Here is a 24,953-nt window from a genome sequence, read left to right on the forward strand (position 1 = left end):
CACGAGTTCCCAGAATCCTTTGCGGTTCTACCCGTGAATGACGTCACATTTTCAATCTCTATATAATATGCATGTTAAATTTTATATTTGGGGTAAAATATCAAGTCTTTTCAAGTAAACCGGTTCAAGTCCAATTCAAGTCCCAAGTCATTGGTGTAAAAGTCCAAGTCAAGTCACAAGTCTTAGAACATTATTTCAAGTCAAGTCTAAAGTCATAAAATTAATGACTCGAGTCTGACTCGAGTCCAAGTCATGTGACTCAAGTCCACACCTCTGATAATCACGTGTGTAAACTCTCGTGGTAGATAGTACGGTCTCATGCTAACCGCTAGCAGCTCAATGTCCTTACAGCATAGCGTCTCTTTGATAGAGAAATGCCCAGAGTTACACCATCTATCGTTCACAAACACAGCCAGACCCCCTCCTCCCTTCTTACCACTCTCCGCTGTTCTGTCATAAGAGGCTCAGCAGCTAAAGCAGCACACCTGGGTCTCCCAGCCTATTAAAAGCAGCCCTTTGCTTCACCTGCTTCACTAAACATTATTATTTTAAGCAGAGTGGTGTGATTTATGTAGGCATTGCTGTGTGACAGGATGACTTTTCTTGCACACCCACCAAATGAGGGCGCACATGCTTCCACGCCCACTGGTGACTGCACACATCCTTTCAAGGAAGCATTTCATTCATCCCTAACAAATGGAACAAAACACTGTGCAGCGTGTTCAGGTTTGAACGTGGCCCTGGCCTCTCTCTGCATCCACCTGGCACATGCAACACACATCCACTCCCTGCTGAGCTGCTTGTATTTGATGTGTTGAAGTTTTGGTAAAGTTTGAATAAATTCCACTTTATTTATAGGAACATTTCATCTGTGGACTCCTGCTTCCCCTCTCCTTGAGCCAGTTTGTGACGGGAACATGACATAAGAAAAGTAATTTATCCCTTTTTGATTCTGTGTATCTGGCGCTCATCCAGTGAGTTCACACTTGGCAGAAACAGACTGAATTTGTCTGGAGAACTTTGGCTTCAGCCAAGTTAGATAAACACACTGTGTCTCTGTCAAAACAGCAGTGTAGTTGTGGCACCCCTGTGAGGGAATGACCACATTAATATTATTTTGTGTAAAACACTCATGTAACGGGACATTTTTCATTGCTATATGTATTTATTTTCAGTTTCTTTAAGAGGATAGAAAATCCATGTAACAGGGATTCATTTTATGTTAGAAAGCAGTGAGGGCGGAACTTTGGTGCTTGCTCCGGGGTTTCGGGGAGCAGTAAGTGGAGCCCACCTTCCGCTGCTTCCTCAGACACGTTCTGGAGGAAAGCAGAGACGCATCGTGTCTTCCTTACTCTGCTCTTCACCTGCTTTTACAGGTCGGTACACGGTGCTCGCACCGAAAATGTTGTTTATTGTCACCATGGTTACCCACGTTAATGTGAATGGGAGAGTTAAGGCGGTCCGCCAAAGTTATTTATATGTAAACACGGGAGAAAACCAGAGGAGTGTCCCGCGCGACCGCACCGCGAGCCCGCTCGTTAGGTGGAGCGCTCGTGAAGCAGAGTCAGTGCGCTCCTATGCTCTGTGCAAACGTGTTGTAATGCTCCAATCAAATCAGTTCTGTGAGATGTGAATGTTAATAGTTCTGTTAAAGTGACTGAGTAGATTAGCTAGTGTAACACAAGCACTCTGAGCAACTCTGTGTAGCTAACAGAGGCATTCATGGGTTGATTCAACAAGCTGTGTTTCATGATGCACTAAATAGTGATTTTGCCAGTAAATTACTGGAGGGAACAAATGTAATGTATTTACCAATGCTGTTATTGAATAGAACTGTTTAGCCAGTAAGACACTGCAGAAGACAATGTGATGTGTTTATTGATATGATAAAAGGATGTAGCTGTTATGGAAAGAAGTGTGAACGTGAGAAACTGAACCAGTTAAAAAGAGTATATTTCACTGATGTTGTGAAATAAGTAAATGTAATTGATGTGAATGAGGAACCAGCTGAACAGTATATTGAAAGCTCATGTTTAGTGTTTTATAGCATTTATTTGTGTGAAATAAATCAGACTCAGACACGTTCTGGAGGAAAGCAGAGACGCATCGTGTCTTCCTTACTCTGCTCTTCACCTGCTTTTACAGGTAACATATTTGTCATCGAGGTCTTCATCCTTGGGACCCGTAACATAGTAACTTCTTCATTGTTACACTTCTATAGTTTTCCCATTTTGTGAGCTGTGGATGTGGAAAGTGTCTCAGTGACACATCCACATGAAAACGGCGTTACCTTCGTTCATTTGCACGTCAAATGAACGAGCTGTTTGGACTTTAACGTCACAGCTGATGCTTCGATACTCGAACTCAAGAGTTCAGCTTCCACTCAGAGGTACAAGTACACACAGCAAAGATAAACGTGTACACAAGGTGGAACCCACAAGTGCACAGCTCCAACCAGAGATGGGCAGTAATCCGATTACTTTTTTCAAGAAACGAGTAAAGTGAGGGATTACTATTGCAAAAAAGGTAATTAGATTACTGTTACTTTCCCGTAAGCACGCTGCGTTACTGCGTTACTAAAACCGCAGCTGTGTGCAGATGAACAATGGATAATCTATCGAGTGTGGAGAGAGTGTGAGCGTGCAGCGTTTAAAGCGTGGAAGCACTGACCTTACTTTGAGTTTGACTCTGTAAAAAGTGACAAAAACATTAGCATCCGCTGTTCACTGCGTGGGAAGACAACATGCTCACTCACTATGTGTTAATGGGCATGCTTATTTATAACTTTGATAAAATGTCATAAAAATAATTCCATGCCAGCTCACCATTGGTGATCAGGTAGTTTCTGTTCCAGTTCCAGTCCCATAAATCATGAAGCTTGCTGCCAGAAAAGCTTCAAATCTCCTTTGAAAGCTGTTTGTGGTCTTGATTGTGGGAGCTTCAGTTGTCTGACTCCAGCTGCCACACAGTGCTCACTGATATCATTTGCAAAAACCCCAGTGTGACAATATTTATCAGTGAAGCAGAAATCAGGAAGTGACGACTTTTCTTTGAACATTTGCTAAGGCTAAGCTGTGCTTTCTACCACAGTTGGGAATTTCCTGGTTTACAACAAATTATTGTGTCAACACCGCATAAGATTTCAAACTACAGGAAAATCACTGGAGTTATAAGAGGCAGACAACGACACACACACCACATGCATGCTGTTGCTATTTATTGTGGATTAACCTGTCAAGGGCAAGAACAAAATAATTCTGCCTCAAATACAGGAAATCATAGCTTTCCTGTATTTCCTCCATTGTTGGCATGCTGGTTAGTGCTGTTGCTCCACAGTAAGAAGGTCCTGGGCTAAATTATCCATGAATGTAAACGGCTGTGTGTTTCTATCTGATAGACTGGTGAGCTGTCCAGGGTGTACCCTGCCTGGTAACCTATCACTTCAGGGTTATTTCCCAGCCCTGCTGCAACCAGGATAGAGATAGGAGGATGGTAGTTGTTGTAGACCCATTCAATTTCAATTGAAGGATTAAAATGTTCCAGGAGCTCAACTTACTCCATCTGAACATGTTTCAATCGTGTTTTATGAACACAACATGCAGCTTTACTGAATATGAAAAGGTTGTGTTGATTTAACTCAGTCATTTAAGTTTCTGCCAAAGCAAAACCTTTGTGTGCAACCAGTGTCCACTATTGAATCAAGTAAATCCAACATGTTTTTGTCAGTGCAAAAGGAGTTACGGTGCCTGTATTCCTGCACAATATTGTCCCGGGAGGGAGGAAAACTTTCTGGTGAAGTTTTGGTTGATTTTTGGGTTTTGCTTGACACTAGGTTGATTTTATCAGTGAGGTTTGGATTGTTTTCTTTCTCTAAGAGAGAGAAAGATGGTTTTATGCTTGGACATGTTTGCAATGGGCCCCAGTATTTGTTACTTTATTAGTATTTTATTGGTTGCGTTTGTTTGTGCTTTTGTTACAGTGCACTGAGATAAGAACATCTGAGAGGTGTGATCCACCGGTGGTGATATTTTGGTATTTTGTGAGTTCCCGATTTAACAAATCAGCTCTTTAATCCAGACCTGAGAGGTTGAACTTTAAAGCGCTATAAAATATTCTTACTGGAAACAGTGGCAAAGTGTTTTTCTCCATGATTATAATGGGCTTGGGAGAAATTCACTTATATGTGACATTGATCACATGAGAAGTCCTGAGCCTAAAAGGATTGCAGCGAGTCAATCCAGTCCAAAAACAAGGAGCTGTTTTCCTTTAAAATGATGACGTCATCTTGCTGGTGATGGAGGCTCGAATAGGCTGCGCGTGAGACTCCATTATCAGCAATATCTGGTATGAATGTGTGTGGATGTATGCATGTGACTGGACTGTGATGGACTGACGACTAAAAGTTTAACTGACTTGATACTGAGACAAAAACGGTGCCGACTTTAGGATTAGTGAATGTCCACAACAATTCACCCAGCCTGTAGAAGAAGGGTGGAGGTTTTGTCTTGCTTTGTTTGTGCAGGAGCAGAAGGATGACAGAGACTAAAGGGGGAGGCTGTAGCTTCACATGAGTGTGAGCTGCAGACTGAACCCTTTGGTTGCTAATGTTGAGTCACTGATGTTTGCATTAAGAAAATTGTGTTTTATTAGCTGTGTTTTAATTAAGGTATCACATTATATTGTTGGGAATGTTAAATGCTAAAGTGAAGAAAAGCTTTGATTTCACTCATGACTGAACATGTTATTATTAACCATAGCAGGCCACTGTAAAGAGTCAATTAACTGTTATAGAGGAAAAAAAGGCCAAAAACTCTGTTAATACCTATGAATAACAGGCAATGATAGACTTGTCACATTCAAAATAGAGATATGTAATAACAAACACGGGTCCGTGTCATTTAGGTTCTCCATTGAAATAGTCAATCATTTAGAAAAGTAGAATATATATATATATATATATATATATATATATATATATATATGTATATATATATATATATATATGTCTCAACGCTGTTTCTCAATAATATTAAAAACCTAAAAACTATTGTTGTGGAAGATAGAAGTCACTGTGACCTCTGACTGTGGAGGACGTTTGTAATCCTATTTCTGCACTTAAGGCCAACAAATCTCCCGGCACAGATGGTTTAACTGCAGAGTTTTATGAATCATTTTCTAATCTCCTGGCTCCGTTCTTACTGCAGCTTTTCATAGGAAGTGTAGAGAATAACATCCTCCCTCCTACTCTTACTCAGGGTCTCATAACACTTATTCCAAAGCCAAACAAAGACTTACTTCTTATTGATAATTGGAGACCCATCTGTCTGCTCAATGATGACTATGAGATTATGGCTTTAGTACTTGCTAACAGAATGAAAGAGTTCTTGGACACAATTATCGATGAGACACAATCAGGCTTTATGAGAAACAGACACCTTTCTAAGAACATGAGACTGGTTTTAGATCTACTTGATTACTCTGATTTGGTATCTGACTATAGCTTCATTCTCTTCCTGGATTTTTAAAAGGCTTTTGATACAATTGAACATCAATTTATTTTCCACTCTTTGGAAAAATTTGGCATTTTTCTGTAAAGCTATCAAAACCTTGTACACGAATGGCAATAGCTCAATTAAAATGATTAAGACTCCACCCCGAGATTTGACCTGTTATACAAGGAATCAGCACAGCTGATAAGGAGCTCATCATCAGCCAGCTAGCTGATGACACCACACTCTTCTTGAAGAATGCAAATCAAATCCGTCCAGCCCTTAGTGTTATTAGTGATTTCTCTGAGGCATCTGCTTTATGTCGAAATCTAAAAAAATGTGAATTACTAGCAATTAAAGGCTGCACTGCAAATGCTCTCTGTAACATTTCTGTTAAACAAGAAGTCACATATCCAGGACTGTTAACATCCAAAGACCAAAAGTCAAGATGCTCATCAAACTTGTCAAACAGTGTTGGGGAATTCTCAATGGTGCTTGGTGCCATACCCTCAGGGACTTTAATGTTATATAAAAACACTGACAGCTCAATATCTGCCTCAGTCACTCTCCCTGATCCAGCTGAGTCAGCAGTGGGAAAAATCTGCTTTTCACAGGAACTTGGTAACAGCAATAAGAGAATACGTAGTTTATTCCAAGAAGATATCATGTCTCTCCCATATATAGAATATCTTACTGGAACCGACATGTTCCAGATATCACCTGGAAGACAGTCTGGATGATCCCATAAATATCTAATTGTGAACAAGGTGAAGGAAATCTCATATAAAATTCTTCATAAATGTGACCCAGCCAGTCACTATATGGTAACATTTAAAAGAGACATAAATACTAATTGAACTTTCTGTGGGGATCATCCAGAAACTGTGGCACATCTCTTTTGGTTCCTCTACACAGAGATCCTGGAAGAATTTAGCAGTTTTGTTATTGTCCATATTTTAAGGGAGTTTTCTTTACGATGGGAAAATGTTTTATTCTGTTTCTTTAAGTTCCCCAGGAAGAATGATAAATGTTTTTTTATTAAAAATTTGTTAATACTTTTAGCTATTTTATATCCATAAAGGTAAGTTTATTAATAAAACACCATATTTCTGCCGTTTTATAAGGATATGAATTGTACATACAATCAATTTCAGACTCAACCAACAAAAAGCCTCTCAGAACAATATTTATATTGTAACAGTTGCTATTGTAATGCAGTGTATCACCACATGGCGGCGCCTCCTGTCTCACGACTGGTGTCATCCCCTTTTTGTTCTTCTTCGCACTCCTCCTGTAATGGATGCTCCCGTGTGTACGCGGACTAGTGTGCTCTTTAGTAATGTGTGGTAGAGGTAGCACTTTTATTTTTGATATTGTAAATAAATGAGTGCTTTTTGGAAAGTCAGAAGCTGTTGCTCATTCGCTACCCACCTGCACACCTCCGCGGCTGGCTTCATCTCCACTGCACGTTACAATATGTTGATTTTTTTCGCCTACTAATTTTTTTTACTCCTGGTTCTGTATGTTCATGTTCTGTTCTTTTGTAAACTTCATCTGTTTCTATGTTGTATACTCATTGTGTTTCAATAAAGTTCGATTTAAAAAAAGGTACGTTCTAAACGAAGCTTCAGACGTCACAAGCCTAAAACCCCCCACTCCACTGATGACTTGCTCTTAGCCAACACCCTTAACGACTTCTACTGTCGTTTTGACGAGCCATCAGGCAGCCTTCACACCTCCAACGACCCCAACAATAGAGGCACTTTGGACACTCATTCCCCCACCTCTCCCCCCTCCATAGAGCCATCACCACCTTCAAACTGTTCACCTACAACACCCGCCCCCCCACCCCACACAAAAGAGGATTTCACACCACCTCCTCCGACCACAACTCTTCATATTCATGAAGCAGATGTGAGGAAGCAGTTTAAGAATCTGAATGCTCGGAAAGCTCCCGGCCCAGACGGTGTGTCTCCTGCCACCCTCAGACACTGTGCAAACGAGCTGGCCCCAGTGTTTTCTGGCATTTTCAACTCTTCACTGCAGGCATGTCATGTGCCTGCCTGCTTCAAGTCCTCTACCATAATCCCTGTCCCCAAGAAACCAAGGATCACTGGACTAAATGACTACAGACCCGTGGCTCTGACATCTGTGGTCATGAAGTCATTTGAGCGCCTAGTTCTCTCCCATCTCAAGACCCTCACGGCCCCCCTCCTGGACCCCCTGCAGTTTGCATATAGAGCCAACAGGTCTGTAGACGACGCCATCAACATGGCCCTACACTTCATCCTGCAGCATCTGGACTCCCCAGGAACCTACGCCAGGATCCTGTTTGTGGACTTCAGCTCTGCCTTCAACACCATCCTTCCAGACCATCTCCGAGACAAGCTTTCCCAGATGAATGTGCCTGATCCCATCTGCCGGTGGATCACTGACTTCCTGACGGACAGGAAGCAGCACGTGAGGCTGGGGAAGAATGTCTCGGACTCCCGGACCATCAGCACCGGCTCCCCTCAGGGCTGTGTTCTTTCTCCTCTGCTCTTCTCCCTGTACACCAACTGCTGCACCTCCACCCACCAGTCTGTCAAGCTAATCAAGTTTGCAGATGACACCACCGTTATTGGACTCATCTCGGACGGGGACGAGTCTGCCTACAGGAGAGAGGTTGAACGTCTGGTGTCCTGGTGCAGCCACAACAACCTGGTGCTGAATGCCCAGAAGACAGTGGAGATTATTGTGGACTTCAGGAAGCACACAGCCCCACTCCCCCCCATCATCCTGACTGATACCCCCATCACCTCTGTGGACTCATTCCGCTTCCTGGGTACCACCATCACCCAGGACCTGAAGTGGGAGCCCACCATCACCTCCGTCATCAAGAAAGCCCAGCAGAGGATGTACTTCCTGAGGCAGCTGAAGAAATTCAACCTGCCAACACGGACGATGATGCAATTCTACACCGCAATCATCGAGTCCATCCTCACCTCCTCCATCACCGTGTGGTACGCTGGAGCCACTGTCAGGGACAAACAGAGACTGCAGCGTGTTGTGCGCTCTGCTGAGAAGGTGATTGGCTGCAGACTCCCATCTCTGCAGGACCTGTACACCTCCAGGACACTGCGGCGTGCAGCCCGGATCTCAGCTGACCCTTCCCACCCTGGACACAGTCTGTTTGACCTGCTCCCCTCAGGCAGGAGGCTCCGGTCCATTCGCACCAGAACCTCTCGCCACAAGAACAGTTTCTTCCCCTCTGCTGTTGGACACATGAACAATAACCACATGACTGTCCCCGCCACTCACACATGACCCTACGCTGTGTCACTGCATCATTTCATGTCTGGCACTGATCACCACCTGCACTCATGTATATATCCTTCTACGTAGCACTCTTAATTCTTATTCTCATGTATATATCTAATGTATATCTCATGCACATATCTTTCTTTCTACATAGCACTTTAATTCTTATTGTTTGCACTGAAGCACCGCAGCAAATTCCTAATGTTGTAAACCTCAACATCTGGCAATAAACCCATTCTGATTCTGATTCTGATTCTGATCACGTGACTCTGGCCAAACGAATCAAGCCTCGACACGGTGCTTCTGAAGCAGCGCGTTGATCTTTCTGACACACGCACCGGAGCGTCAGCTTCAAGCGGACCATCACTACGTCTCACATCTAAAGGTGTCAAGGTAACTTTGAACTGAGTTCAGTCAATCTGGAGTTTTTCCAAGTTTTCTGTTGCTCTCTGTGAGAGAAGAGCGTTAAAGGCGGGGCTCTCCAGAGTCCAGCAAAACAGGAAACCACAGCTGGGTGTGTGTAAGTGTGCAAACCAATAGAATGCATCGTGGTGGGGGGGGCATCACGGGCAAGAAAAAAATAAAATAATCGGTCGTACCCATGCTTCCCCGACGTCATGCCAGCGCATATTGGGAAATTCGTAGGCACCGATCGGTTTTCTATCAGCCATTTGCTGGGAGTAAGGGCGCCCTCCGTTTGCGAGGTGCGCCTGCTGCTGGCGGCACAGGGAGGAGAGGGCGGGGCGGCGGGGAGTCTCTGGCTGGCTGGAGCGGCATCTAATAACCAACTCGCAAAACAAAATAAAAACAACAAACAGATATTATGATACAGACTTATAATCTGCACCGATGTTTTTTCTAAATTCTATAAAGTGAGCGCGAGAGCCCTCGGTGCGCCTGCGCGCTGCTGAAGTCAAAGTAAACTTTATTGTCATCTCCGCTACAGACAGTCCAGCATATAGAGAGACGAGACGACGAGGCTGCAGTTACAGCGGTGCAAGTAAACAAACAATAAATATAAGAAGAGTAAGAAAATAAATCTACACTTTAGGACTCGGGGTAAAGGATCAATAACAATTTAAATTTATAATTTACAGTTTGATGATTTAAAGTCTCACACAAGCCGTCAAAAGGGGCGGGGCCGGCTGCTTCCAAGTAGAGCACATTTCATTTATAATGATGTAAATCCAAGCCCATCATGGATTCACGATCTGAATCCTGGGTTGTGTGAAATCCCAGAAATCAACCTTAGACAAAGTGAATCTGTGAACTAAGGTGTAGGTCTGTTAGGTTAATTGTGCTGATCCTCGGGTTGGGGGATTTGTGTTTGTACTGGAGCGCAAAATTCAAACCAATGGAAGATGGACAACAAAAGTTCAAAGCCATCAGGTGCTCAGGTTAGAAAAAAGAGAAAAGATGCAGGTAAGCAGACGTGTGATTGGATAATGGCAGCTCATCCTGAACCAATCAGACTAAACTCCAAACAATACATTATGTTACAGATTTTAATATTAATTAGTCATTGTTACTTGTTGATTTGTCCTTTTCTCATTGTGTGACGAATTATGACGACTGTTTGGTAGCTGTTATTGTCTCTCTCTCTCTCTTCATGTGTGTTTCTCTGGTGAAACAATAGTTTTGTGTTAATGTTAGGGCTGCACGATTTTGCATAAAATGAGAATCACGATTTTTTTGGCTTAGAATTGAGATCATGATTCTCTCATAACAATAAATAAACATAAAACAACAAATGTCTCACGTTTTGTTGTTGCAGCAAAATGTTGTCCTGCTTGAAATTCCGTCTCCACCGTTGCTCGACGCTGCGTGTACAGAGCAGGTAGTGCAACAATAGAAAAATAGTTGCGGGACGGCACTGTGTAGCGTTTGTCTAGGGTGTTGATCGTTTTCCTAAATCCCTCGTTTTGCACAGTATTGATGGAGCCATATCTTTGGTCAGGTGATAAGTGATAGCCTCCGTGATGTCTTTGTGCCTGCGGGAGTTCGACGTGTATAGGGAAGCGCTGTATAAGGTTCCCGTTATTGATGTTTGGGTGGTTGACCGGGACGGATTTTCTCCTGTCACTTTCTCGTCATCCCTGACGTGCTCTCCGTGGTTTTTTCCCTGCTAATTTTAGCATCACACGGCACAGCTTCTGTATCACGTGGTATAAGGCTCCGCCCTTGTCATTTGTTGAGCAGGAAGAGTGAGCGCTTGTTTTCATGCAGAGTACGTCCCGGATCAAAATGCGGTACATTTGATCCCTGTTGTCTTTGCTTGATGATTGGTTTGAGTCTTGACAATCCACATTGCTGGCGTTGCATCTTTCAATGCCAGCAATGGCAGGTATCAGTGCTCAAACCTTTTGTGTTTGTTTCCAACAAGTTGCCCACCTCGGGAAACAAAAATGTGTTCTTTTACTTGTCAGATGAACATATGAGACACTTTGACTCTTCAGTGCAGTGTGGAGCCTAACAAAGATCTGTTTTGTGTCCCAGCTGATCAGCAGGAGGAGGAGAGTCTGACGGAGCAGCAGAGGAACATTTTCAGCTACTTGGACTCAGCTCAGCCACTACAGAGGAAACAATGAGCTCAACACAGAAGGTGACAGACAGAGCAGGACCATATGACCAAAGATATTTATCACCATATACATCTGAACATTTGCCATAACGATGTAGCTGACGATAGAATTGACAGCAGACAAAATACTTTACAGCTGCACAACTTTATTAAAAACCCATCAATGTATTTTCACTGAAACAAGCAGCTGTTGTTTATGTGCATTAAAGTTATATAAAAATGTAACAGTGCAAATGCAAATTCCTCGCTGACAGTTTAACCAAAAGGCGTTTCCAGTGGAAACTGGCCGACACATCCTGAGCATAACCATGTATAATATCCACTAAACTTCAGAAGAGGTTATACAGTCGTGGCCAAAAGGTTTGAGAATTGCATAAATATTGGAACCTGGAGAAGTTGCTGCTTAAGTTTTTATAATAGCATTTTGCCTGCACTCCAGAATGTTATGAGGAGTGATCAGATGAACTGCATCGTCCTTCTTTGCCATGAAAACGAACTTAATCCCCAAAAAGCCTTACCACTGCATTTCATTGCTGTCATCAAAGGACCTGCTGAGACCATTTCAGTGATCGTCTTCTTAACTCAGGTGAGAATGTTGGCGAGCACGAGGCTGGAGATCATCATGGCTGTATCCCGATTCAGGTTCTGCAGCTTTAAAGTCCTCAAGGGCCGCGTACTCAAAGACCGCTAAGGCCGAAGTGCGAGGCTCGTAGGCTCGTGAAATGGGACGTCTAGCCTCCGTCGCGCTGCCCAGGTTGCCTAGCAACCATGATACTAACAGCTGGAAACGTTTCATACAGCTTTGTTTGACAGAAATGAAGGAGAACATATTTAGTTCATTTGTTTCTACATGAGCTCTGTGTGATTTGATGAGTATCTGAGACTGAGACCACAGGACTGTGAAACATGATTGTTGGGCTTCATTTCTGTGCTGAACAGTCGTTTAAGATTAGCTGTAAATAACAATTAGCTGATGTTGTTCATGAGACTAAAGTCATCTCACTGTGGTAATGTAAATATAATATGGCCAATATTATAGTTATTATATTAATCACTTCACTCACAGACAAGTATCTGTGACAGTGTGTATACAGATGTATCATATATAAGAGACAAATATTGTTCATTTAATATGTTGGTACTAAATTTGGCTCAGTGCTTACATATATGTGTAAAAAGCAAATGTAGGAGCTGTGATAACTGTGTCTGATAGAATGAAGAGTAGACTGATATATGAAATATTCCTTTATTGGGTGAGAAAATCAGACCATGTCATAACTGCTTTAAGTCACACAGAATAGATATCAGAGCCTTAAACAGGCTGACTTCTGCTAAATGGGTCAAACTGGGCAGAAAGTCTACAAACACATAACATCCTTATAGAATATGATGTAACACTATAGATCAACTTAGCTCAGAATATATAAAGCATATAAACAGTTACAGCAATATGATGCAACAAACACAGCAGCTACTGATCCAAAATACTCAAAGCTTCATAGAACTGAAACCAACATTTATTTTTAGCTCCATCCTGCTGCTGATACAGACTTTAGGTTTCTGAACATTAAACTTGTTGCTGCCTTTCATAGTGTGTAACTTGAAGGCCCTGAGTACTTTCTCCCACACTGAAGACACTGGGATGATCACATTATTTGAACATTACCTAATAAGACTGATTCAGGACCAGAGATGGGCAGTAACGCGTTACTTGTAACCCAAGTAAGGGATTACTATTGCAAAAACAGTAATTAGATTACCGTTACTTTCCCGTAGGAACGCTGCGTTACTAAAACCGTGATTTCTTTGCGAGAATGTCTCACGACAGTGACGTAAGCGAGTGCGCCGTTAGTGACAACAGCTGTGTGGAGATCAACATTGGATCATATATCGATTGTGGGAGAGAGTATGAGCGTGCAGCGTTTAAAGCGTGGAAGTACTGACCTTACTTTGAGTTTGATTCCATAAGAAGTGACAAAAACATTAGCGTCCATCGTGCGTGGGAAGAAAACTTCTTTTTACAGCGGAAAAGAAACCCTAAACTTCCAAGCAAGCACCAAGTGCGCAACGACGTAATGGGAAACTCACAGAGAAACTCGCGGATTCTTCCACTGACCGCGGCACACCTGCACCAGGGTAAACCTCCGCCTACCCAACTCCTGCTTTACAGGTGAAAATAGAGCAACAGGACCGCTGAGTCTTTGACTTTATTTATGTTCTGCTGTGTTTTACTTGCATCTATTTGAAAGACTGAGTGTAAATACAACAAATATTTTATTTTATGTGCTGGAATGTGCAGAAAATAGGTTTCAATGTTAAACTAATTTCTTCCAGTCAGAGAATGTTGCATATAATTAAATTTTTGCTTGATGCATAAAGTTAAAAGATTAAAACTAATAAAACAAGTTTAAAAAAAGAGACTTTTCCATTTGATTACATTTTATATGATGGATTATGTAGAATCTGTTTTTAAAAAGTAACTAAGTAACTAAGTAATTAATTACTTTTGAAAATAAGTAATCAGTAAAGTAACGGGATTACTTTTTTGGGAAGTAATCAGTAATTAGTTACTGATTACTTTTTTCAAGTAACTTGACCAACACTGATTCAGGACAGACAGTTATGTTAAACTTTCCTAGCAGTCCTTCACAAACAGGGAACAGTCTGTCTATTCTCTCCATCTGTCAGCTGCTGCTGGCTCTTCCTCCTCCTCTTCCTCACACACTGCTGAGTTTGTCCTGGTGGATCATCAGGGCTGCAAAGCCTCACAGATGATGTGCAGCAGTGGCTCCCTCAGTCTGTCCTCACTCTGGACACTTGCAGTCGTCACACATGGAAATCAAATGTGTGATAAGCTGCAGGATTCAAACACAAGTGTAACTTATAAACACATGTTCATACTTTTATTCCACAATCAGAGAGAAAGAAACAGAGAGAGAGTGCAGGACAGACAGACAGGTGACAGTCTCAGGTGTACACACTGCTACACAACAGCAGCAGAGAAGCAGGATTTAGTGTTTGTGTTATTACGAGTGTAAACAAGAAGAGTTCCAGATGGTGCAGTGGACACATGTGTGACTGCTGTGATTAAAGCATCTTTCTTTCAGCTTAACGAGTGAACCGTCAGCTCGTTCAAACACACGTTAAAGTGCGTTTGGCTCGACACCACCGAACAGAGGCAGCAATATAACACAGCTAACATTAACATTAACAGTGCAGTGAATCCTGCTTGTGCCGTGATGTTCAGGACTGCAAACCGAGCAGCATCACTGACTTTCAGCTTGTTGTGTTTGTGGATATATGACTGACTTTAATTATCCACAAAATCATCACATTCTCTGTCAGATGAAGGTCGACTATTGAACGGCGTATATTTTAAAGGCTTTAAAACCAAGTTAACGCTGAAAGTACAAACATCACTAATGTCACATAACTATGCCGACAAGGCATAGCTATGGCTATGAAATGCTCTTTGTGTATCACTTCTTCATTATGAAAGATGTCATTAATGCACTAGTAATGTCTCATCTGGAGTATTGTTCAATCATTTGGTCAGCAGCTAATAAGACAGATCTTAACAGACTTCAGTTAGTCCAGAATAAGGCGTCCAGATTAGTGTGAAGATGTTCATACTATACTAATATTGATAACATGCATAATAACCTTTCTTGGCTTCCTGTACAGGCTAAAATATTCTATGGCTTACTTGTAGTTCTAAAGAAAGCAATTCTGTTAAACACACCACATTTATTCTGCTCAGCTGCAGTATCCAGATGAAATACATCATCATATTACACAGTTTTCAACAAGCTGCAATTTAGTAAATGCTCGAGTTAAAAGTAACGTTTTGTAAAACTGTTACATTTAGAGCAACTTTTAAGTGGAATAAGTTCCCTTAAAAAATTAGAGAATTATTCAAAACTTCAATGAACACTTAAAAGCCGATTTACAGAGCTTTTAGTTGTTGTAAATATTGTAAGACACGATTTGTTTTTGAAATTTGTGTAATGTGCCTCAATGTTATTGATATTCATCATCAACATCATCAACTTTATTTATAAAGCACTTTAAAACAACCACAGCTGACACAAAGTGCTGTACATTGGAACTGTAAAATAAAATTACATGAGCTATAAATAAAACACAAATAAAAGAAGAGTGAAATCATTAATTAAATAACTACTTCAATTAAAAGAGAAACTAAGTCTCACTGAGGTTAAAAGCCAAGGAATAAAAGTGGGTTTTAAGACGTGATTTAAAAGTGGACAGTGAAGGGGCCTCTCTAACGTGCATGGGCAAATGATTCCATAAATTTGGAGCCACAATAGAGAAGGCCCCGCCCCCTCTGAGCTTCCTCCTGGATCTCGGTACCTCCAGGAGCAGCTGGTCAGCTGACCTGAGAGACCGACAGGGTGTGTGGAGATGAAGAAGCTCAGAGAGGTAAGGCGGGGCAAGACTGTGAAGGCATTTAAAAACAAACATAAGAATTTTAAAATGAACTCTAAAAGACACAGGCAGCCAGTGCAGAGAGGCTAGCACGGGGGTTATATGCTCTCTTTTTTGAGTTCCTGTTAGGAGTCGTGCAGCCGCATTTTGAACCAGCTGCAGACGTGAGAGCAATGACTGACTGACCCCCACATAAAGTGAGTTACAGTAGTCCAGGCGGGAAGAAATAAAAGCATGGATCACTGTTTCAAGGTGCTGCCTCGAAAGAAAAGATTTTACTCTTGCCAGTTGCCTTAAATGATAAAAACCGGACTTCACCACTGCTCTGATTTGGTTGTCCAATTTAAAATCACTGTCCAACTTAAAACCAAGGTCAGTAACAACAGATTTAAAATAGACTTCCAGGGATCCTAAAACAACAGGGGAGGACTCACAGGGACCACTGGGTCCAAACACCAACAGCTCTGTTTTCTTTTCATTAAAATTTAAAAAGTTTAGAGCCAACCAAGCTTTAATGTCATCTAGACATGTCAAGAGAGGTTTTATGGAGATGCCATCCTTGTGTTTTAGTGGCAAATAAATTTGGCAGTCATCGGCATAACAATGAAATGAGATCCCATGCCTTCTAAGGATAGAACCCAGAGGCAATAGATACAGTGAAAAGAGCAGTGGCCCTAAAATTGAGCCCTGTGGGACGCCGCATGACAGAGGAGCAGAAGACGATTCGTAACCGAGAAGGCTGACAGAGAAATATTATTATTATTATTGATTGCTTATATTTGAACAATTGTGAAACCTCACTGTGGATGTAAGAGTGAAATTATGTGGATATCTTGAATCCACTTTATTGTGTAATATTTTATGTGAGTATTTGACGGAAGACAAGCAACATCTGTTGTGGAAGCTAACGGGGTTCCTTTTGAATAAACAAACATAGGATTTATTATCACTGAATAATTATGTATAAATCTATACAAATTATAGAAATATGTAATAGGAAACAAGAAAATAATCTAAATTATAAAATTGTGTGTGTGTGTGTGTGTGTGTGTGTGTACAATCAGGAGGGATGGGCATGATTTTAGTGTTTGAACAGTCATGAATTATCTTTAACAGCAGGTTGGATGTAATGTGTTAGAACTACCAGCAGGTGGGGATAAGAGACCTTTAAGGTGTTTGGTGCCACGCTCCACCTTCAGGTTTAAAACTAGTGTTAATGGAGTTTGAAGGTTGAGTTTGTTCCACGACTGCATTTCACTCACTGCCTCTGTTTGTATCTCTGTCACTGCAGGACCAACATGGAGCCAGAAGTCAGCGCTCTCAGGAGGCCGACAAACCTCACAGAAGAAAGGGAGAGAAAAAACACAACTGTGACGAGTGTGGGAAGGGTTTTACTGAGAAGGCTAAACTAAAACGGCATCAGGTCATCCACACTGGAGAGAGACCGTTCAGCTGTGACTTGTGTGGAAAGTCTTTTTCCTTCAAGGATGCTCTAAAAAGACACCAACTCATCCACAGTGGAGTTAAAGCGTACAGCTGTGATCAGTGTGGCAGAGCTTTTACTCGTAGTAGCAACTTACAGAGTCATCTAGTTACCCACTCTGGAATTAAGCCATACAGCTGTGACGAGTGTGGGATGGGTTTTACTGTGAGGGCTTCACTAAAACAGCATCAGGTCATCCACAGTGGAGTTAAAGCGTACAGCTGTGATCAGTGTGGCAGAGCTTTTACTCACAGTAGCAACTTACAGAAGCATCTAGTTACCCACTCTGGAATTAAGCCATACAGCTGTGACGAGTGTGGGATGGAGTTTACTCTGAAAGCTTCACTAAAACGGCATCAGGTCATCCACACTGGAGAGAGACCGTTTAGCTGTGACTTGTGTGGAAAGTCTTTTTCCTTGAAGGGTTCCCTAAAACAACACCAACTCGTCCACAGTGGAGTTAAAGCGTACAGCTGTGATCAGTGTGGCAGAGCTTTTACTCACAGTAGCAACTTACAGAAGCATCTACTTACCCACTCTGGAATTAAGGCATACAGCTGTGATCAGTGTGGCAGAGCTTTTACTCACAGTAGCCACTTACAGAGTCATCTAGTTACCCACTCTGGAATTAAGGCATACAGCTGTGATCAGTGTGGCAGAGCTTTTACTCACAGTAGCAACTTACAGAAGCATCTAGTTACCCACTCTGGAATTAAGGCATACAGCTGTGATCAGTCTGGCAGAGCTTTTACTCACAGTAGCCACTTACAGAGTCATCTAGTTACCCACTCTGGAATTAAGGCATACAGCTGTGATCAGTGTGGCAGAGCTTTTACTCACAGTAGCAACTTACAGAAGCATCTAGTTACCCACTCTGGAATTAAGCCATACAGCTGTGACATCTGTGGAAAAACTTTCAGCCAGAGAGAGAGCCGAAATACACACCTACGCATTCACACCAGACATGATGTGTACTGCTGTGAACAGTGTGGCAAAGAGTTTACAACAGACGCACACTTACAACGACACATGTTTACCCACACTGAGGAGAGACCTTATCAATGTGACCTGTGTGAGAAGACTTTTAAATCTCCACATGACCTGAGACGACACCAACAGATCCACACCAGAAAGAGACTCTACAAGTGCAGCTACTGTGAGGTATGTATTTATATTGTTATCTTGTCATTTTAGCCTGACTGTTTGGAACAACTCCTCCTTGAATCACTACCTTATCGTGGTGGAGGGGTTTGTGTGTCCCAGGGATCCCAGGGGCTATGTTGTCTGGGGGCTTTTGCCCCCTGGTAGGGTCTCCCATGGCAAATTGGCCCTGGGTGAGGGACCAGACAAAGAGCGATTCAAAAGACCCTTATGAAAAGGACACCGAGGGAACAGTTTACCCTGCCCGGGATAGGGTTACCGGGGCCCCGCCCTGGAGCCAGGCCCGGGGAGGGTGCCCGAGGGCGAGCGTCTGGTGGCCGGGCCTTAGTCCATGGGGCCCGGCCGGGCACAGCCCGAAGAGGAGACATGGGCCCATCCTCCCGCAGGCCCACCACCCGCAGGAGGCGCCATAGGGGTCGGGTGCATTGTGTGCCGGGTGGCGGCCAGGAGCGGAGGCCCTGGCGGACTGACCCCCGGCTGCCAAGCCTGGCAATAGGGACATGGAATGTCACCTCTCTGGTGGGGAAGGAGCCTGAGTTAGTGCGTGAGGTTGAGAGGTACCGGCTAGATATAGTCGGGCTCACCTCTACACATGGCTTGGGCTCTGGAACCAGTCTCCTGGAGAGGGGCTGGACTCTGTCTCAGTCTGGAGTTGCCCCTGGTGAGAGGCGGCGGGCTGGGGTGGGTATTCTAATATCCCCTCGGCTTGCTGCCGGTACGTTGGGGATTTTCCCGGTGGACGAGAGGGTTTGTTCCCTGCGCCTTAGGGTCGGGGAACGGGTCCTGACTGTCATCTGCGCTTATGCGCCGAGTGGCAGTTCAGAGTACCCAGCCTTCTTAGAGTCCCTGGGGGGGGGGGGGGGTGCTGGAGGGTGCTCAACCTGGAGACTCTGTTGTCCTGCTGGGAGACTTCAATGCTCACGTGGGTAACGACAGCGAGACCTGGAGGGGCGTGATTGGGAGGAACGGCCTCCCTGATCTGAACCCGAGCGGTGCTTTGTTATTGGACTTCTGTGCTAATCACAGTTTGGCCATAACGAACACCCTGTTCGAACATAAGAGTGTCCATAAGTGCACGTGGCACCAGGACGCTCTAGGCCGTAGGTCGATGATCGATTTTGTAATCGTATCAGCAGACCTGTGACCATATGTTCTGGACACTCGGGTAAAGAGAGGGGCTGAGCTGTCAACTGATCACCACCTGGTGGTGAGTTGGATCAGGTGGCGGGGGAGGACGCTGGACAGACCTGGTGCACCTAAACGCGTAGTGAGGGTGTGCTGGGAACGTCTAGCAGAGGCCCCAGTCCGCGAGATCTTCAACGCACACCTCCGGCAGAGCTTCAACAGCATTCCGAGGGAGACTGGGGACATTGAGTCCGAATGGACCATGTTCAGCGTCTCCATTGCCGAAGCTGTTGCATTGAGCTGCGGCCGCAAGGTGGTTGGTGCCTGCCGCGGTGGTAATCCCCGAACCAAATGGTGGACACCAGAGGTCAAGGGAGCCACCAGGCTGAAGAAGGAGTCCTATCGGGCTTGGTTGGCCTGTGGGACTCCGGAGGCAGCCGACAGGTATCGACAGGCCAAGCGGAATGCGGCTCGGGCAGTGGCTGAAGCAAAAACTCGGGTGTGGGAGGAGTTCGGAGAGGCCATGGAAAAAGACTTTCGGACTGCCTCGAAGAGATTCTGGCAAACCGTCAGGCGTCTCAGGAGGGGAAAGCGGTGCTCTACCTGCACTGTGTATAGTGCTGGCGGAGCGCTGCTGACGTCGACTGAGAAAATTGTCGGGCGGTGGAAGGAATACTTCGAGGACCTCCTTAATCCTACTGACACGTCTTCCGAGGAGGAAGCAGAGTCTGGGGATGAGGGGAATGACCCACCAATTTCCGGGGGCGAGGTCACTGAGGCAGTTAAACAACTCCTTGGTGGCAGAGCCCCTGGTGTTGATGAGGTCCGCCCCGAGTTCCTGAAGGCTCTGGACGTTGTAGGGCTGTCCTGGTTGACACGCCTCTGCAATGTTGCGTGGAGATCAGGGGCAGTACCTGTGGACTGGCAGACCGGGGTGGTGGTCCCCATCTTTAAGAAGGGGGACCGGAGGGTGTGTTCCAACTACAGGGGGATCACACTCCTCAGCCTCTCTGGGAAAGTCTATGCCAGGGTGCTGGAAAGGAGAGTTCGTCCGCTAGTCGAACCTCGGATACAGGAGGAACAACGCGGTTTTCGTCCTGGTCGCGGAACACTGGACCAGCTCTTTATCCTCTCCAGGATACTTGAGGGTGCATGGGAGTTTGCCCAACCAGTCTACATGTGTTTTGTGGACTTGGAGAAGGCATTCGACCGTGTCCCTCGGGGTGTCCTGTGGGAGGTGTTGCGGGAGTATGGGGTGTCTGGCCCATTGCTACGGGCCATTCGATCCCTATACGACCGTTGCAAGAGCTTGGTTCGCATTGCCGGCAATAAGTCGGACTCGTTCCCGGTGGGTGATGGGCTCCGCCAGGGCTGCCCTTTGTCTCCGGTTCTGTTCATAATTTTTATGGACAGGATTTCTAGGCGCAGCCAAGTGGCGGAGGGCTTTCGCTTTGGTGGCCTCAGAATCTCATCTCTGATTTTTGCAGATGATGTGGTTCTGTTGGCTCCATCGGGTGAGGGCCTCCAGCTCGCACTGGAACGGTTCGCAGCCGAGTGTGAAGCAGCGGGAATGAGGATCAGCACCTCCAAATCTGAGGCCATGGTTCTCAGCCGGAAAAGGGTGGAGTGCCCACTCCGGGTCGGGGATGAGTTCCTGCCCCAAGTGGAGGAGTTCAAGTATCTCGGGGTCTTGTTCGCGAGTGATGGGAGAAGGGAGCCGGAGATCGACAGACGGATTGGGGCTGCGGCTGCAGTAATGCGGACGCTGCACCGGTCCGTCGTGGTGAAGAGGGAGCTGAGTGTAAAAGCGAAGCTCTCAATTTACCGGTCGATCTACGTCCCTACCCTCACCTATGGCCACGAGCTGTGGGTAGTGACCGAAAGAACGAGATCGCGGATACAAGCGGCAGAAATGAGCTTCCTCCGAAGGGTGGCTGGCCTCTCCCTTAGAGATAGGGTGAGAAGTTCGGCCATCCGGGAGGGGCTCAGAGTAGAGCAGCTGCTGCTCCACATTGAAAGGAGCCAGCTGAGGTGGTTCGGGCATCTGACAAGGATGCCCCCTGGGCGCCTCCTGGGTCAGGTGTTCCAGGCATGTCCCACCGGGAGGAGGCCCCGGGGCAGACCCAGGACACGCTGGAGAGATTATATCTCTCGGCTGGCCTGGGAACGCCTTGGTGTTCCCCCGGATAAGCTGGAGGAGGTGGCTGGGGAGAGGGAGGTCTGGGCCTCTTTGCTTAGGCTGCTGCCCCCGCGACCCGGCCTCGGATAAAGCGGATGAAGATGGATGGATGGATGGATGGATGTTTGGAACAACTCTGCTCATTAAACTGTGTTAGCATGTTAGCAATTCTACTGCATGGAAAAGCAGCTCTGAGTGATTATTCAGATTTTCCTTTCAGTTATGATTTTAGTATTACTGTAGTATTATGGTGGTAGTATTGTAGTTATTGCAGCCCAGTAAACTGAGTGTGTTAACTGAAACAGTCAAATGTAGTTGGACGTCTGCAGAGATGCTCTTTATTTCAGGCGACGTTCAGGATACAAATGTTGAAGGACTGACTTACACTGTCTTTGTGTCTTTGTTTAGAAGCAGAGCGACACAGATGGATCCAGTTCTCAACCCTGTCATCACTGTGGTGGTGGGAAAGACTTTCATTGTGACCTCTGTGGAAAAACTTTCAGTCGGCAAAAGACCCTAAAAGTACATCAACGTAGACACACTAGAGACAAACTGAAATACTGCAAAGAATGTGGGAGAAGCTTCACCACATCAAGTGATTTAAAACAACATGAACTGATTCACAGTGGGGTTAAAAAGCACTTCTGTGATCAGTGTGGGTCATCCTTCACCACTGAAAGTCAGCTTAAATCACACAAACGAGTCCACACAGGAGAGAAACCACACAAGTGCAGACACTGTGAGAGAAGCTTCTCACATTCAAGTACTCGTAACAGGCATGAACGTGCACACATGGAAGGAAACTACAGCTGTGACCAGTGTGACAAGAGCTTCAGGAATCTCAGTTCATACTCTGCACACAAACGATCCCACGTTACTAATAAACTGTTTCACTGTTACCAATGTGCCCAAACATTCACCTCATTGTCTGCTCTGTGCAAACATCAGCGCGATCACTCAGGGCTGAAATCACTCCCATCACTGGATCACAGTGAATCTGAAGACACAGAAAGATCCTCTGGTTTCTGTGTCAGACTCAAAAAGCTTGAGATCAGGCTCCACAGAGTTCAGATAGAATCATTTAAACTTGTGTTGAACTGAACTGGTTGCTGGGCTGAACTTCTACATAATACAGATCTACATGGGATCTTCTTTTCTGTTGTTTTACTGAGTCAGTTTTGTCCTTTTTTCTCTGTCCTGGTTTTGCTCGTCTGTAAATGATTGAAACTCAGTCAAATAGTTCATTGTTCTCCAGCAAAACGTTTTGGAAACTCATGTTTAACCTTTAAAACTCTGACATGTTTTAGCACACAAGGCTTCATCGGGGAGTTCACTCATGATTGGACCATGAGAACAAAGGTTTTTAGTTCTTTCAAAGAGAGTCTTGGAGATGTTTGATGTTTCTGTTTTTCTGAAACCACCTGAAAGAAAAACTATTTTTCTTGCTTTATGTAGTGTGGAAGTTTTTAATGTTTCTTCATCTGTGATGTTCTTGAATGTGTTCACGTGAAGATGGTACAAATAAACTGTCCTTTCAGCTTTAGCTCCTAATTTATTCATTATTTATGGATGTAGCACAGCAGCCGTCTCTTGATTAACACATGGAGGGCTCGGGATCTGATGGTGTCGTCTCCCTAATTTGCCCACTCAGTAAATCTCACTCATGGCCAAGAAATTGAAATAAACCTTGTTTCCCTGCTGGATAGTGATCCACTGTAACTCTGCTCCTCCTTCCTGTTTAGGATTTCTGTGGCTGAAGTAAAATTCCCTCCATCCATCACTTATCCCAGCTAACCCAAAGTGAAATAAAGTTTTGCTGGTCTTAAAAAAGCATTACAATAATGGGCATTACCAATGCAAACTGAATGATACAGAAGATGAAAGAAGAGACTTTGATCAGTTAATAAAGCTCATGATCTGGATTCATTGTGGCTGCTACACAGATACTTCTGGGTCACTTCTCTCAGTTAGGAACCTTCCTCACCAAACTGACTGTTGGACCACACCCCTGGTTTCATGAGAAATTGTTTCAGCCATGATTTCTCTTCCTGTATTTCAGAGTAAAGACTGAAGTGTCAAATGGAAGCATGTTTAAAAAACACAATGTGAGAGAGACGTTGAGGTCCTTAGAAGTTACCCTGGGTTTTTCTGTCACCCTGCTAGATGTTACACACCTTGTTATTGGACTGATTTCTACTGCTGGACTACTCCTGCGGAGAGTAACAATACTCTTACTAATTAGCTCCCTTTCACACCTTTGGGGATATTTATTTTTGTGTTTGCAGCGCTGTGAGCCAGAACAGCGAGAGAAAAATCTGCAACAGCGACGAGCCGAATGCTTACGTGAATCGCAGCAGCTGCACATGTGCTACGCTGAATTAGAGGATATCTTTGCTCTGGATTTCTATTTCTACTTTTTCATTTCTATATGATTCTTCTTGCATCTAAACAAAGATGATTCAATTTGCTAAATGTTGATGGCTCTTCGTGCTCAGGTGTAAATGAGACGTAATATTTGCTCTTGGTTTGGTTCTCCTGTACAGAACCTTGCAGTACAACAGAAACCTAAAAACATTCTTTGTAGTTGTTATTCTTAGTTGTTCTGCTGCCTAAATACCACAGGGTCTGATTATGAAGTTATTGAGCTGCACATACTTTACGACCTGCTTAAGTTCGAGGTCACAGCGTCTGTAGAGCAGCTGGAACATAATGAAGTCTACAAGGTTAAAGTTTTCTGTGGGGTCTGTGTTTCCACAAACCCCGCTAATTCTAGAGACTTATTCATCATGAAGAAAACAAGACAGTCGATCGATCGATTACTTGCGCAAGGGAGGCCTCTCATCTGTGTCCACCACGAAAATGACCTCCTCTCGCTGCCTTTTATTGACAAACATCAAACAATAGTTTACAAAACACCTCCCCTTGCAACCCCCTTTGGTTACAAAGACAAGGCACTGTATGTAAATGTATACACTGTGTGTGTGTGTGTGTGTGTCAGACCTCCTGCTGACCAAAGGGTCGTAAACCCAGGAAGCTTACATCAATAGAAACAGATCTTTCAGATAGGATGTATCTACAATAAAACCTCCCCCAGCACAGAGTGGTTGGAGAGGTGGTCAGGATCAAAGGGATGGCTTTGATCCTACTGCTTGAACTAAGACTGTACAAATTTAAGAAACACAATGGCAA

General features: G+C 44.2%; 2 protein-coding genes across 3 annotated transcripts in view; both read left to right on the forward strand.

Annotated features, from left to right (window-relative positions):
* Positions 1–24,953, forward strand: part of LOC147300668 (NACHT, LRR and PYD domains-containing protein 12-like) — a 355,313-nt gene that overhangs the window by 149,047 nt on the left and 181,313 nt on the right. The window lies entirely within an intron of this gene.
* LOC147300672 (uncharacterized) lies at positions 1,213–24,003 on the forward strand. 2 transcript variants are annotated; one of them, XM_086284997.1, is made up of 4 exons: positions 1,213–2,145; positions 11,286–11,391; positions 17,108–18,460; positions 22,173–24,003. In XM_086284997.1, exons 2-4 carry the CDS (start codon positions 11,374–11,376, stop codon positions 22,863–22,865), a joined length of 2,064 nt encoding a protein of 687 aa, XP_086141123.1. In that variant the 5' UTR covers positions 1,213–2,145; positions 11,286–11,373; the 3' UTR covers positions 22,866–24,003. The 2 variants fall into 2 exon arrangements, with proteins under 2 accessions (XP_086141123.1, XP_086141122.1); XM_086284996.1 differs by lacking the exon at positions 1,213–2,145 and adding an exon at positions 9,055–9,182.

The sequence above is a fragment of the Aulonocara sp. 'chitande type north' Nkhata Bay genome, unplaced genomic scaffold, assembly GCF_057382095.1.
Source record: "Aulonocara sp. 'chitande type north' Nkhata Bay isolate Kocher_YH1m ecotype deep benthic unplaced genomic scaffold, A_spYH_male_GT1.1 unmapped_scaffold_20, whole genome shotgun sequence".
NCBI lineage: Eukaryota > Metazoa > Chordata > Actinopteri > Cichliformes > Cichlidae > Aulonocara > Aulonocara sp. 'chitande type north' Nkhata Bay.